Below are 13,325 nucleotides of genomic sequence, written 5' to 3'. Positions count from 1 at the left end.
ATTTATTTTTGAAACAAACTAAATGTAACGGTTTTAAATTTACTAGAGATGTACTCGTAACAAGGCTACAAGTAATTCCATGGAGGTAGGTTTATTACTTAACAATACTTTAGCCAAAAATTCCTTCTTTTGAAAGTTCAACTGTTCTCTTACTCTGTTCGCCCTCCCAGAGCACTGCTATTACATTCATTGCATGATGCTTCCAATCATTCGCATTATATTTTAGTTGTAACATTTTATCTTCCAACTTAATTTCCATCAAATCCAGTTCCCAGCGTCTATAGCTAGATAATTTTATTTGATGATAGTTTCGAAACTGTACCAACATGAAATAGCTAGAGCAAGTGCTCTAATCCTACACATCTTTATTAATCATGAGTTATGTAGGTGTTTCAGATAAATATTTATAAGAGGAGGATACAATAGGTTAGGCCAAGGTCTGGTTTCTGCGACAGATGTCTGTCTTAATATACGTAAGTGGTTGGGGCTTGGGACGCAGGGTCATTGCTATGAGAACAGTTGAGAAGTGAAGGAAGATGAGTTTCCGATGAAGAGACATGGCGAAGCAGATTAAAATGAAAAACTTTAATGCTTTCTATTCCAAAGAGATAATCTTTTTATTTATGAATTTCATGCTCACTTCCGTCGAAAACCATTACATGAAAAGCTTTTCATATTTATTAATGATGGTGTGATATTATCTATGTGGGTGGGTGATAATTTGTAACTAAAGTAAACAAACCTTCCTGATTGCAATGGGGTTGAAATCAATCGATAGTATTCGTTGTATTTTAGTTCACTAAGAATGAAGTATGTCACCTATTTTCTAGTCAAATTGCATAAATTAGAAGGACCTCAAGTTTATTCCGTTGTTCATATCCAATTTTTCATACCATTACCAGTCCTAGATGACCTATGAAGAAAAGTCAGTTTTTCAATTTTAACATCGTAAAAACGTTATTGCTCCAATTTAAGCTTAGCCTTTGTTTTAATTAAAATAATATTAACAACGATTGATATTTACATGAACTAATAAAAAAGGCTACTGAGCCTTGCTTAAAATCAATCTTACAAAATGGTAAGCATTATATCGCCCCATAATATTCTTAGGCAAGCATAATTCAATAAAACTTTATGCTCTATTTTACAACTATCATTAAGACAGTTTCTGGCTCCGACGGCAGCACAGATGTTGGTCCAACAGGTTTTGATCGAGGGTGGTCAATTGCCTATAAAACTTTGAGGGAAAGCTTAAGGAAAGCTCTCTTAACTTTATAATTTTGCCGCTCCCAAATCAATTCACATTTTTAGGATTTATTTACCTCAAAATTTAAAACATTCTTTATTGCGTTTAAAAGCGATGCACGATGCGATGCGATGCTTTAGACTAAGTAAATACGTTCCTTGAGCTTTCTTATTTTTTTTGGTGAATTATTATTAATTGTATGTATGGACCCCGGGCTCCAAAGCATAAAGTGCAAGAGTGGAACTATGAATGTCTGTAATAAATATGTACCCATATCGTGATAATATAGTACCAATCAAAACATGTGTTTGTGTTAAAAATTACTTTGTCGAAATATTGCCTCTTCCATTTACCATGAGTCTTTACATATGCACCCCTTTCACAATCCCACCTGTCATCAGATGTAGAATCTATGACATCGGACCCGACAATCAATTGATCGATTCGATAAATAATATTCCCGCCCCGACCACCCAATTAACTTCCAGGAACTCGTTTGATGTAGACACACAATCATCAATATTTATCACTTCAAATTTGTCTTGTAAAAATCGTAATTTCGATCGTATACAAAATACTTCATCGCCAGGACTGTTGATAAATACAAATAAAAGCAGAGAATTCGCCATTATTATACGGCTCTTTTGCTAGCCATCTTAAATAGATAATGTTAGCCAAGTTCAAAGACCACAAATACATATGTATGTATATATTTTCGTTTTCGCATTACTAGTAAAAAAACATAAAGTTATAAATGAAATGACCTCACGTACGGGCTGTATGTGGTTTTAGCAATAAATCAGCCACGTGCTGCCTTAAGGATCTTCGTCCAGCCAGTCGGTGCCTGTTTTGGATCAAGTAATGAAGTGAAGCGGCGATGTCTTGCATTTTTATGGGGCGGTTGTTTTTGTTCGTCAATTTTGATGCTTGTTGGAAAACGGTGATTGGTACAAGTGTCTTATGCAAATTATTAACAATACATACAAATTGCCAAAATTCAATTAACAGGTTTCATAATTGGCGCTACAATATGTATCGATATTAGTCAAAGACAAAAACATTAACATCGACTACAATTTTTTTTTTATTGATAGATTTTGATTTGACATCAATCTGCTTGACAGAATGCAATAAGATGTTGTAGGTATTGCACAGAAGCTCAAATAATGCATATAACTTTTATTAAATTTGATAAGGAATAGTATAGTTAGCTCTATGTAGCGAATAGACACAGACAAAATGACTCTGTTTACAAATAGTAAGCTGTTCAGGAATAAGTGGAGTAGGTTACCTGACCGTTAGTCACTACTCTCTGATAAGGAGATTTTCATAATCCTTGCTGATTAACAACTTGTTTAAGAAAACATTTAAATTAAGCTATTTTTTTTTAAACTAGTAAGTCCTAAGCGAAGTCGCACTTCGGTTTAAGAAACTACTTTTTTGTCGGGATTAAACTGTTTCCTTTATCCTTCTCAATACTTAAAACTACTTATGTTGGGGTTTGATAAAACGGATCAAGCCGAAAAGGACAACACACACAAACGTATTTTACACCCAATGTGCAGAATGGAAGTACGTTTAAATATGAATTTCCAAATCGAGGTTTTTTGTAAATATTTCATACGATCTTTAGACCGTGTGAACGAATACGAAATGTTGAGAAATCGCTCTATTCTCATAACTCGTTACTGTGAGACCGTCTTGCACGTCTCCAACCTCACCCATCATGCCAGAGCGAATAAAAACTCAATTGGCCACCGCAGCTTTCATCTCGAATCGACGGAATATGATGGCAAACACAAAGAAAGTTGGATTTATGTTATTATTATCTTTAAATGTTTTAATCGTTTCGATTTTAAAAGGATACTAATCAAAAGAAAAAAGATAATATTCAATCTTGGAAGCACAATATTGGTTATGAATAAAAGACAGAAAACTAAAAAATAATGGAAGTAGCTAATAATTTATATGCGAGCCAAAGGATTATAAGTTAGTATGGCGCAAAGAGCGGCCAAATTGAAGAGAGAAATGAACGTAGACCCTGGCGTTCCGAATCATGGCGGCAGAAGGTGCAACACATAGATGTGAGTTAATAAAAAACATCATACAAGTTAATTTTTTATAACTTATAAAGAAAAAACTATATAACTTATAAAGGAAAAACTTATAAAGACTAACTTTTGCAGACTGTAACTCACGGCTGCCGCATCACAGACATTAACAAACAGCGACAATTTTGTCCCATTTCCTGAGCGCCCGTTCCCTCCACTGCGACCCACTCGGCAAATTATTGGGCTTAATAAAATAACACTGGCAGGCAAGAGCAGGAGACAGAATGCCCGTATGAGATATTCACTTGAATCGATATTGAATTGTTATGTGGATGCGGGATAAAATATTTCAGAACACTCTTTAGGTGTTCATCTTTTGATTTTTAAATTTTATGATGGATTCATAACTCGTTAATTAAAAAATGGCCTCAGGATTGAAAATCTGATAAACAGTATCAGAATTTAGCGAACCAGTGAAAAATATTTATTCTTAGTAATCGTTTACCACACATAAGATTAGATTATGTTTTTTTTACTGAAGACATTCAATTCTCTCATAAAATTACGAAGAAATCTAACTCTAAAATAAATGCTATTAAAAACAAAGATTTACTATGTCTTAAAATCAATGCAGTTTGTTTACAACACCTCTATTGTAATATAATACAGATAACATTTTATCAAATAAAATGTGATAGTAATGAAAAATATCATAACTATTTCGTTATGAAAGAAAATAATGATTTGTACGAAACAATGTAGTAACCACTTTTGATAATGATGTGGTTTTGACTTCACTACATATACCTTTAGGTTTTTCACTCGTTTAAATATGTTTAATTGTCATTTTATATTCTTTATCACCTTATATCACTGCAATTTCTACAGGGATTTCCACAACAATAGTTATATTCGTCTACGTACAACCCAAATCTTATTGGTTTAGTAAAAGTACTCACGCCTTTTTTTTCATCTTTGAATAATTGACCAAAATAATAAAAAAAAAATGGAATAACTAATTTGAAAATAATTATGTGGTCGGTCTTCACACCATTTCAGTATAAGTAGTATTCAATTTAGTTCTGTGGTAACTACTAAAACGAATGTCGCGATTGTATTATAAACTTTAAATTATTAGCAGATGGCAACACTGTCTGAGTCCTTATAGTTTATTGAACGTCACGTTCTCTCAGTAAATAAGCATCAATTTTCCAAGTGGAGCTCGTTTCATTCAATCTCCTAGAGGGGCTTGCGTGGGTGTGGAATAAAGTATACCTATCAGATTCAGAGCTGCTCTCTAAGAATCATAGCAATTTCCTATCATGAACCTTTTGTATGTGATTTAAGTACAGTGAGCCACATAAAGTTTAATTTTTGGGTCCCACTGTACCTACTGAGGAAGCTTGTTGCTTGTTGTTTTCATGCTTATTATTATAGGCCTTGCTTTGTCTTGATATATACTTTTTTATAACAAAAATAGATTTTAGATTTCTCTTAACTATCTTTACATAAGGGCTTGTTCTTTTTCCATCATCAAAATGTGCGATGACCTCTATGTTTTGACCAGCATACCCTATTCAGGTTCTACATGGAGGTACCAAGGATAACTTCTGTCCGGAATCGATAGATGAACTGATCGTCATTGAATGAGGGAACGAATAAAGAGACAAATCAATTTCAAAAACAATTCCCCAAACAATTTACGAATACCGTTAGTAACATTTAAGAACTTTACAAACCAAGGTCACAATAAAGAAGAATACAATTGATTTTTTTTGCACAATTATGGCTATAGATACCACTTACACAATGATTAGGATCGCAGATAAACGCCAAAGTAGGTACTAACTCCCACCGAGTGTAATCGCTAGCGATGGAACGACCACGTAATAACGTAACCTTACACAAGTAAACAGAGGGGCATGAATTACGAGCTTCCTGCGTCCAGGTTACGACTCCCATTGGCTGCCACCCTAGTAATTATCGCGTCTGACACATACTAGTAAATTGATGTTCTTTGACTATGCCAATAAAAAAGTATTTAAAGAAGAAAGTAACAAAGGTGGTACTGAGCTATGAATGTACTTTACTTAGAAGAGAGAGTTAAGTATAGTTAAAATCGTGTTCATAAATTATACATTTTATTTGTAAGTAATTTAATATTATACCTGCAATATTTAATTACTTAGACTTAATTTCTTTGTATTCATTGAAAAACCTGAAATATAATATTACTTATCTTTAAAAAATATTTAAGACGCTTTGAACCATATTTTCTAATATAAATCTCCCTAATAAAAATATTTAGTTACATAATTAATCGCTATCAAACTTAATTTTAAGTGTATCATATTAATCTTAAGCTTGCGTTTTTAAAATAAGTAGCCTACTTTTTGAAATAAATACGTTTCCCTATAACTTAATAAACTAAAAATTAAACCTAGCTAATAATTTTGTATTGAACAAGTCGTAAAGGTATTGTTAAGAAAATATTCAATGTTCTTATTATTATATCCCATTATATTAATTATTCGTTATATCCCATTTCTCTTAAATATTTATTGATTTATAAATATAATATATGAATTGAAATTAACATACGTTTGACTCTTTCCTCGTGCCATATTTCTTCCAAGTAAACACAAAAATATGTTAGCACTGGCCGGAACAGTTCCAAATATTTCTCTTAAATCACAACAAACACAAAAACACTGGTCGTTCGACAAAATAAAAAGTTCGAAACTTAAAAAAGTATTTGGCGGCAATCAGTCACATGAGCACGGTTCTTGTGAGGTCCGTGTTACCACTCTCCGAGATCTCAACTCGATCCGGACGCGCCAAGCGCCCTACTTCGGTCAACCAGTTGATCAAGAAAGACAGAGATAACAAATACACTACACGTCTATGTAGAGCGAGATAGCGTTATAATAAGTTTTTAGTTGAAATACATATAAGAGTCATCATTTTCCAGATTTAAAAAAATTTACATCGTTTCAAGTATGTCATCTTTACCTAGCATATGCATTCAGGGTACCTACTAGTAGTATTTATTTTACACAAAAAAGATATGTTGCTGGTGGCGCCATCTACTGCTGTACTGGTGAATTTTCAATAGATATAAAGCAACTTTGTTAAAGCCTTTACTCTGCGCTATTTTGTGGTGGTAATATACTTACTTCATAATAGATGCCAGCAGCAATTTAACTTAACGGCAGCTAAGCACCCCGGGATCCCCAGAGGTGATTGAATTGGTGTATAACTACGCCAGGAGGAAGAAAAATCAACAAAGGATCATAACAGGAATTATGACACTTAGTCTTATCAGAAAACGACTAGTGATGGGAACGTAAGTTTTATTATTAACTCTGCCCTCTAGAGAGTAGATCACTTCATAAAAAGTAAAGAATAGGGTGGTCCTTATTTTACAAAGTGAAAAATAACATCGGGGCACCTTGTCATTGCGTTCTTTATGCTATAAAATGAACTCAGTTTTTTTTATTTTTTTTTTTATTTATATTTAGGGGTCGCGCCAAACATTAGAAAATTAAAAAAAAAAACTGAAAACAAGAGAAAGGCTTATGAATGAAATTCCTGACGAAATTTATAAAAAGTTATGATCTATCTGTTTTAATGGCTCATAGGCGAGCACCAGTTGTCATTTCGCTCTCCTCACCCTCCCCTCTTGCCATACATTAACAAGGACATGCCCCGCAACTAGTTCGCTATCAGCCGTAAGTGTGAGCGCAAGTCGGTTTTGTTTACGTCCGTTATCAAGTCTGGACGCCGCTAAATTAAGCAACAGGAAAGCTGCAATTGTAATCACATCTACGCTGATAAGTGCTGGGTCGGACCCCATGGAATTTTCTGTGAATAGATCGTCCATTCGTCGTCATCGGATAAAGCATCGTAAAGAGATGGCAGAGTCGTTGAAACGCGAATTCACTACTCACTTGCCTTTAACTATTCACTGGGATGGAAAGCTAATAGAAGACTTTACCGAGCACGAAACTGTGGATCGTCTTCCTATTTTGGTGTCAGGACAAGGAATCGAACAACTACTATCGGTCTCGAAACTGGACCGTGGAACAGGAGAAGCATGTGCATCAGCTGTGTATGCTACTATACTGGATTGGGGACTGAACGATAGAGTTAAATGCATGTGCTTCGATACGACTGCAGTCAATTCGGGATTGAGAAATGGGGCATGCATACTATTGGAGCAAAAAATGGAGAAAGATATGCTTTGGCTTGCATGTCGCCGTCATATACTAGAGATAATGCTAGAAGCCGTCGTGAGTACAGCTCTAGGTCCATCAAGTGGGCCTGACATGTTGATTTTTAAAAGATTCAGGAATCACTGGAGCAAAATAGACCAGACCGACTGCAAAACAGTCGCATCTGATTCTCATTCGCTGGAATCTGTACAGAAAGAGATTCAAAATTATGATTTCCTTCGCTCAGAACCAACTCAACGACTATCAACCTCGAGATGATTATAAAGAACTACTCAACCTCACCATTATGTACCTAGGGGGACTTCCTGAGAAACGAGCATCATTTAGAATGCCAGCTGGACTGCACAGGGCATGCTGGATGGCAAAAGCTGTATATTGCTTGAAAATATTCTTATTTAGACACCGGTTCAAAATGACCAAAAAAGAAGAAAAAGGAATTAAAGATGTTTGCATCTTTTCAGTCATGATTTACGTAAAGTACTGGTATCAAGCTTCTGTTGCTTTGTCAGCTCCCAAAAATGACTTGCAGCTATTAAAGGACCTGACAACATTCGAATATATAAGTCCAGATCTATTCAAAGTAGCTCTAAATTATGGGACATCTGTGGTACTTGGCAGAAAGAGCTTGTATGTATCATTTGCATTTTTCGATGACGAAATTGCATCAGATACCAAACGAAAAATGGTACAGGCGTTAGAAAAAGAAGGTCTCGATTTCTCTCCAAAAAGAATTAGTTTGGATACGAAAGACATTGCAAGAAAAAATATCGAAGACTTCGTGTCCAGAAATTCACTTCGTCTTTGAAATACTAGGAATATCATCTCAATTCTTAAAAAAAGATGTGAATGACTGGCCAGAAGATGATGAGTACAAAGCTGGAAGAGACATTGTGTGGTCCATAAGGGTTGTGAATGATATTGCTGAACGTGGTGTTGCGTTGATGGAGGCATATAACAAGTTGATCACCGCCAATGAAGATCAAAAGCAATATCTCCTTTTGATTGTGAAAGAATTTAGAAAAAAATATCCGGATTCTAAGAAATCAACACTGATTAAGTAAAATTTTGATTGTTTTGTATGTTTTATGTTTGAGCTGGATTATATTAATAACTTAACGTGTCAATTTTCATTGCTAGGAATAAATGTGACCATTTAGAAAAATACATGTATTTATTTTTTCTTTCCAACTTTAAAAGTCCCGTCGCGACCCTTAAATATTAATATTAAATTATGAAAAAAATACCAAGTAACTTTCTAACTTTACATATAACTATGCGAGGGTGCCTCACCATAAATTTAAAAAAAAATTTTTTTTTGGTATTTGAGGACCACCCTAGTAAAGAAGCAACACAAATATAAGATTAATATTACGTCGCCAATCTCCTCTGTAGGGAGGACGCTATGTTAGCAGGATGACAAAATTGCTGAACAGGTTTTCCCGTAGAAATCTTAATAATTTAATAGGTCTCTTTAGTACTTACACTTTCAGCTTCTTCCCTTCCGCCTGCGATATGGTGACAGGAGGCGGTGGGAGGTCATCCATCGGGACCTCCTCATTCGGTGGGGAGGGCGGCGACTTATCGAACTCCGCTATCGGTGCTAATTCAGGCATCGGCGACACCGAATTACTGTCCATAGCAGACAACTTTATGGGAGACACTTTGGCGATTTTGACGGCTTTCTGGCACCCCCGGATCGTACCGGAGGATCTGATCACAAGAAAGTTGCGAAAAAGAAGAAACACTAGTCACTTCACTTCACGTTATTCTCACAATATTAGATTGAGTTCACAAATACGCGGTCGGATTTCCGTGCGAAGATTGAAACTCGAACTTGAAACCTGAAAAAGGAAACATGGTAATTGCTAAAATTATTTGATTTCGGAAAATTAATTTAAGCCATTGTAGTTTCCGGTGGACTAATGAGTATTTTTTGGTGAACCTTAGCTAAAATACTTAGTCGGAATGGTATCAGGCAAGCACCCGACTATTAAAACTGTCAAATTTTTTCTAAGCGGATTTCGAAAGACTCAGGGCGGCGATTGCTAATAATGCTATCTGGAATAAGGCTCATTGAGAGATCGAGAAATTAAATTCATCAATATAAAAGTGCTCGTTCCAATATATCTAAAATATCCGTAAGTAAGTGTTGATGCTTTTATTTTTATGGAGTCTTTGACCGAATACTCACTCACAATAAAATTTAAATATTCACTCTGAATATCAATATTTTATTTATATAAGTATCTGTGAGTGTTAAGCGTGAAAAAATAAGTATAAAGCATTTGAGTGATCGACTAGCGGTATCGATCGGAAAACCAATTTTCTTGAATGGATCTTTACCAATTTTGTTGAAAGGACAAAATTCCCATTGTGTTTTGGACGGAAGATTTTTTATCTTACCGCATTATAAACTGATTAATCAAAGACAAAATTGATATGTTTAATTTAATTGCGATAGAAAATTATTATTTTTTAATTTATTTATATTTTTTAGGTTTGTAATATATCTCAATTGCCACTTTCGAATGATTAGGTATATAATTTTTATTTTATTTATTTATAAAATAACTTGGACACGGGGTTTCAATCCCATAAAGGATTACTACGTAAGTAAAGTCAGACTGACGTGAAATAAAATTTGGAATACAGGATCAATTCCTGTAGGTGTGGCAAATTTTGCTATTCAGGGGAACATAACATCGTGATTTTACTGTGTATTCTATCTTCAAAGAAGTATATGTCCTACATCTAGATTGATTTTCTTTTATAATCACAATAAATTACCCATAATAATCTTATAATTAATCTAATTTATAGACAGGTGCATTTATTACACTATATCTCACATGCGTCATGGTTCACGCCAATAGGAATCACTGGGAATACCGACAAACGATTTAACAGTCAAGTAATACAGCCGGTATGGTTCCTACACGGAAGGACAACGTCCTGGTCTCCACCCTACCTATTATTATTGGACATTTGCCTGACGAGTCCGCGGAAGGGACACACAGACAACATGTGATGCCACTCGTCTATTTGTAAACTATAAACAGCACTGACCACAAGTTGAAGGGACGAAAATAGATGATAGGATGTGTATGTTGTTAAGAGATGCTTAGATATGAAGATCTGTCGGATATCCAAATGAAAGGGCTCTTTTATCATTCGTGAACGTTGTAAACAAGTAACTAACCACTCATAGCTTTCATCTTAAAAACATTTAGCATAAATTCTTAAAAAGTTAAAATGCTAAAAGTTAAAATTTTATTTTGACAAGTTCCGCGGATTTTTAGTAGATAGGTACAAAAGAAACACGTAAAGTATAGAAACAGTTAGCTACTACTGTTTTTTAAACTATTAGATAAAAAATATTCTACGCCACCTCCAGTCAATTATATTATATTGAAGCCTTATCAAAAATATATTGAAGTTCGATAAATATATAAAACTACACATTAATGACCGTCACATGTGTATGTCACAGGTGTATTTCCGCTACGTGTGTAATGTCGCCTGTTAAAACTTATAATTATTTTGTCAAAGGTGCTATCAATGTGCACGCATTTTGAATAGATAAACACTTACCCACTGAATTTTTTTTTTATGTTTTAGAATTGTCTAAGTTAGATTAACGTGAGAAGGAATGAAGATAACTTCCTACCTCATAAATTATTAAATATACAAAGTTCTAGTCAATGTATATTTAGTACCTATATAAAGATCGTTAATTTAAACACACTTTCAGTATTCTTTATTTAAGACACCCGCGGCTCATTTGCGGCTCTGTAAGTGTAAGCAAAATATATTTACGATTAAATTGAGTTCCCGCGGGAATTTCAATAAATCCACTCTAAGTAGACCCCTAGACTAGGCAACTAGAGAATTCAATCTTCACTTCTAATTTGAAATCTCTAATTCGGCGGTTTTTACTGTGCATTGACATGACATGACAGAACAAAAATTTATTAAAATATGTAAAAAGTATTTAAGTAGGTACCTATTGCTTTCGCTCGTGGGAACTCTTCGGACCGTACTCTTTATTGTTTTATAACCGAGTGGGAAATTGAAAGCTGATATGATACCTGAGGTAGACAGGCAGACTAGCATACATAACCAGCGCCTTTACCTTCTGTTTAATAGCTATAATTATGTAATTATTATCAATGAGTAGGTAGTAAATGCGGTTTATTTTCATTTGAATACTAAACTGCGTGTATTATATTTATATACCAGTAATAAAACAAGACAATACTTTAACGGTGGTGAAAGGAGGTAGTATAGATGGAGATAATGTTTCTTTGTTATAAATGGAATTTAAACGCAAACCAACGGACATTAAAACACCTTGACTAACATTCGCATTCTGTAATTATGATGACGCGTGATACTGGCTAAAATATTAGTTTTTATCGAATTGTCAGGTTTCTAATGCAATACATTGTATTTACACAAACTAATGTATCATTCACATAAGTAACAGTGAACTCACGTACAGCAATAAACTTCACTGAAACTTCTCAGCTACTGCAGTATATAAGTACAAGCACACTACACCCATTTATTTTCATTCTAGAGCTAAAGAAAATACCGTACCTACCCTTATAATCTACATAATTCCTTGACACATTACAGTCTTATAGATAGAAAAATTGATTCCGTTGGCATTTCCAAAAATTCTCGCTTTGCGTACCTATTTTCGTATTGTACCTGTATTCCTTACCTACCTGTTTCCTTATTCGTATATATAATCTGTTTACATTTTTTTGGAAATGTGATTGATTGTATGTACAAAACTTATTCACATTTTCCTTTTGTGTTCAGAATGAAAAATAATATTTAATTTATACCATCACTATATGACGCAAACAAAAAAAAAAGAATGAAAAGAAGTACAAAACAGTCAGAAATCTTTTGAAATGTTTATTAAGTAACTGAAACAAAATGTCTCAAATCCATATGATCCTATTCACGATCCATACTGAAGCAACTTGGAAAATGGTGCAAAAGAAATCCGAATAAATGAAAAGTGTCTGCCGTAGGAGGCGTGAGATAATGCTGAGTGCACACGAGCGTGTGGAGAGCGGAGTGGAGTCTCAAGGAGTGTCGTAAATGAGGGCAGAGCTCTCGAAAGCGACGACCTAACGATGGTTTACTTAGCTTACAAATACATTATTTTATAGTTGACACTTACATTGTTTAATAAAGGTTTAAAAGTAAATAAGAGATAATAAATGAAAACTGTTAGCTCAAGAAAGGCGATGGATAGTGCTGAGTGCCCACGAGCGTGGGGAGAGTGGAGTGAGTCTCGAGGAGTATCGTATATGAGGTCACCGACGAAAAAGACGACTGAACCCGTTTTTAGTTCATAAAATACTATATTCAATTATTTCCAATCATAGAATTCGAAATAATATTAATTATTCCAATTTCTGTGTTTAAATTGTACTAGCAGCTGCTTCGAACGGGTACGGCCTTTTACAGCTAAAAACCTCCCTCAGAAAACCCTCTTTCCAACATTTTAAACAGGCACAAAATCCATTCACAACTTTCCGAGATTAGCGCCTACATACATACAGACAGAAAAAATACTATTTTCTATTCTTTAAATATGTAGTGATAGTTACCAGGATTGAAATTATCCAACTCAATGCTCTTCAATTTATATATTTTGAAGTAATTGTGATTGATTTTTATTTCATTGATCTGTGACACAAATTACTTCCTGAACTTCTAGGAAATGGACAAAGTATGATGAACTTATCCATCAATTATGACTGCCCTACTCTG

General features: G+C 34.4%; 1 protein-coding gene across 1 annotated transcript in view; it reads right to left on the bottom strand.

Annotated features, from left to right (window-relative positions):
• Positions 1-6,157, bottom strand: part of LOC106139103 (plasma membrane ascorbate-dependent reductase CYBRD1) — a 40,343-nt gene extending 34,186 nt beyond the window's left edge. The window contains exon 1 of the mRNA XM_013340474.2: positions 5,899-6,157. Coding sequence (XP_013195928.1) covers positions 5,899-5,921 — 23 coding nt within the window. The 5' untranslated portion in view covers positions 5,922-6,157. The remainder of the gene's footprint in view (positions 1-5,898) is intronic.
• Positions 6,158-13,325: the final 7,168 nt, after the last annotated feature.

Source organism: Amyelois transitella, chromosome 5, assembly GCF_032362555.1.
Source record: "Amyelois transitella isolate CPQ chromosome 5, ilAmyTran1.1, whole genome shotgun sequence".
Classification (NCBI taxonomy): domain Eukaryota; kingdom Metazoa; phylum Arthropoda; class Insecta; order Lepidoptera; family Pyralidae; genus Amyelois; species Amyelois transitella.
Note: the sequence above shows the minus strand (reverse complement) of the source record. Positions and strands in the feature narration are given on the sequence as shown.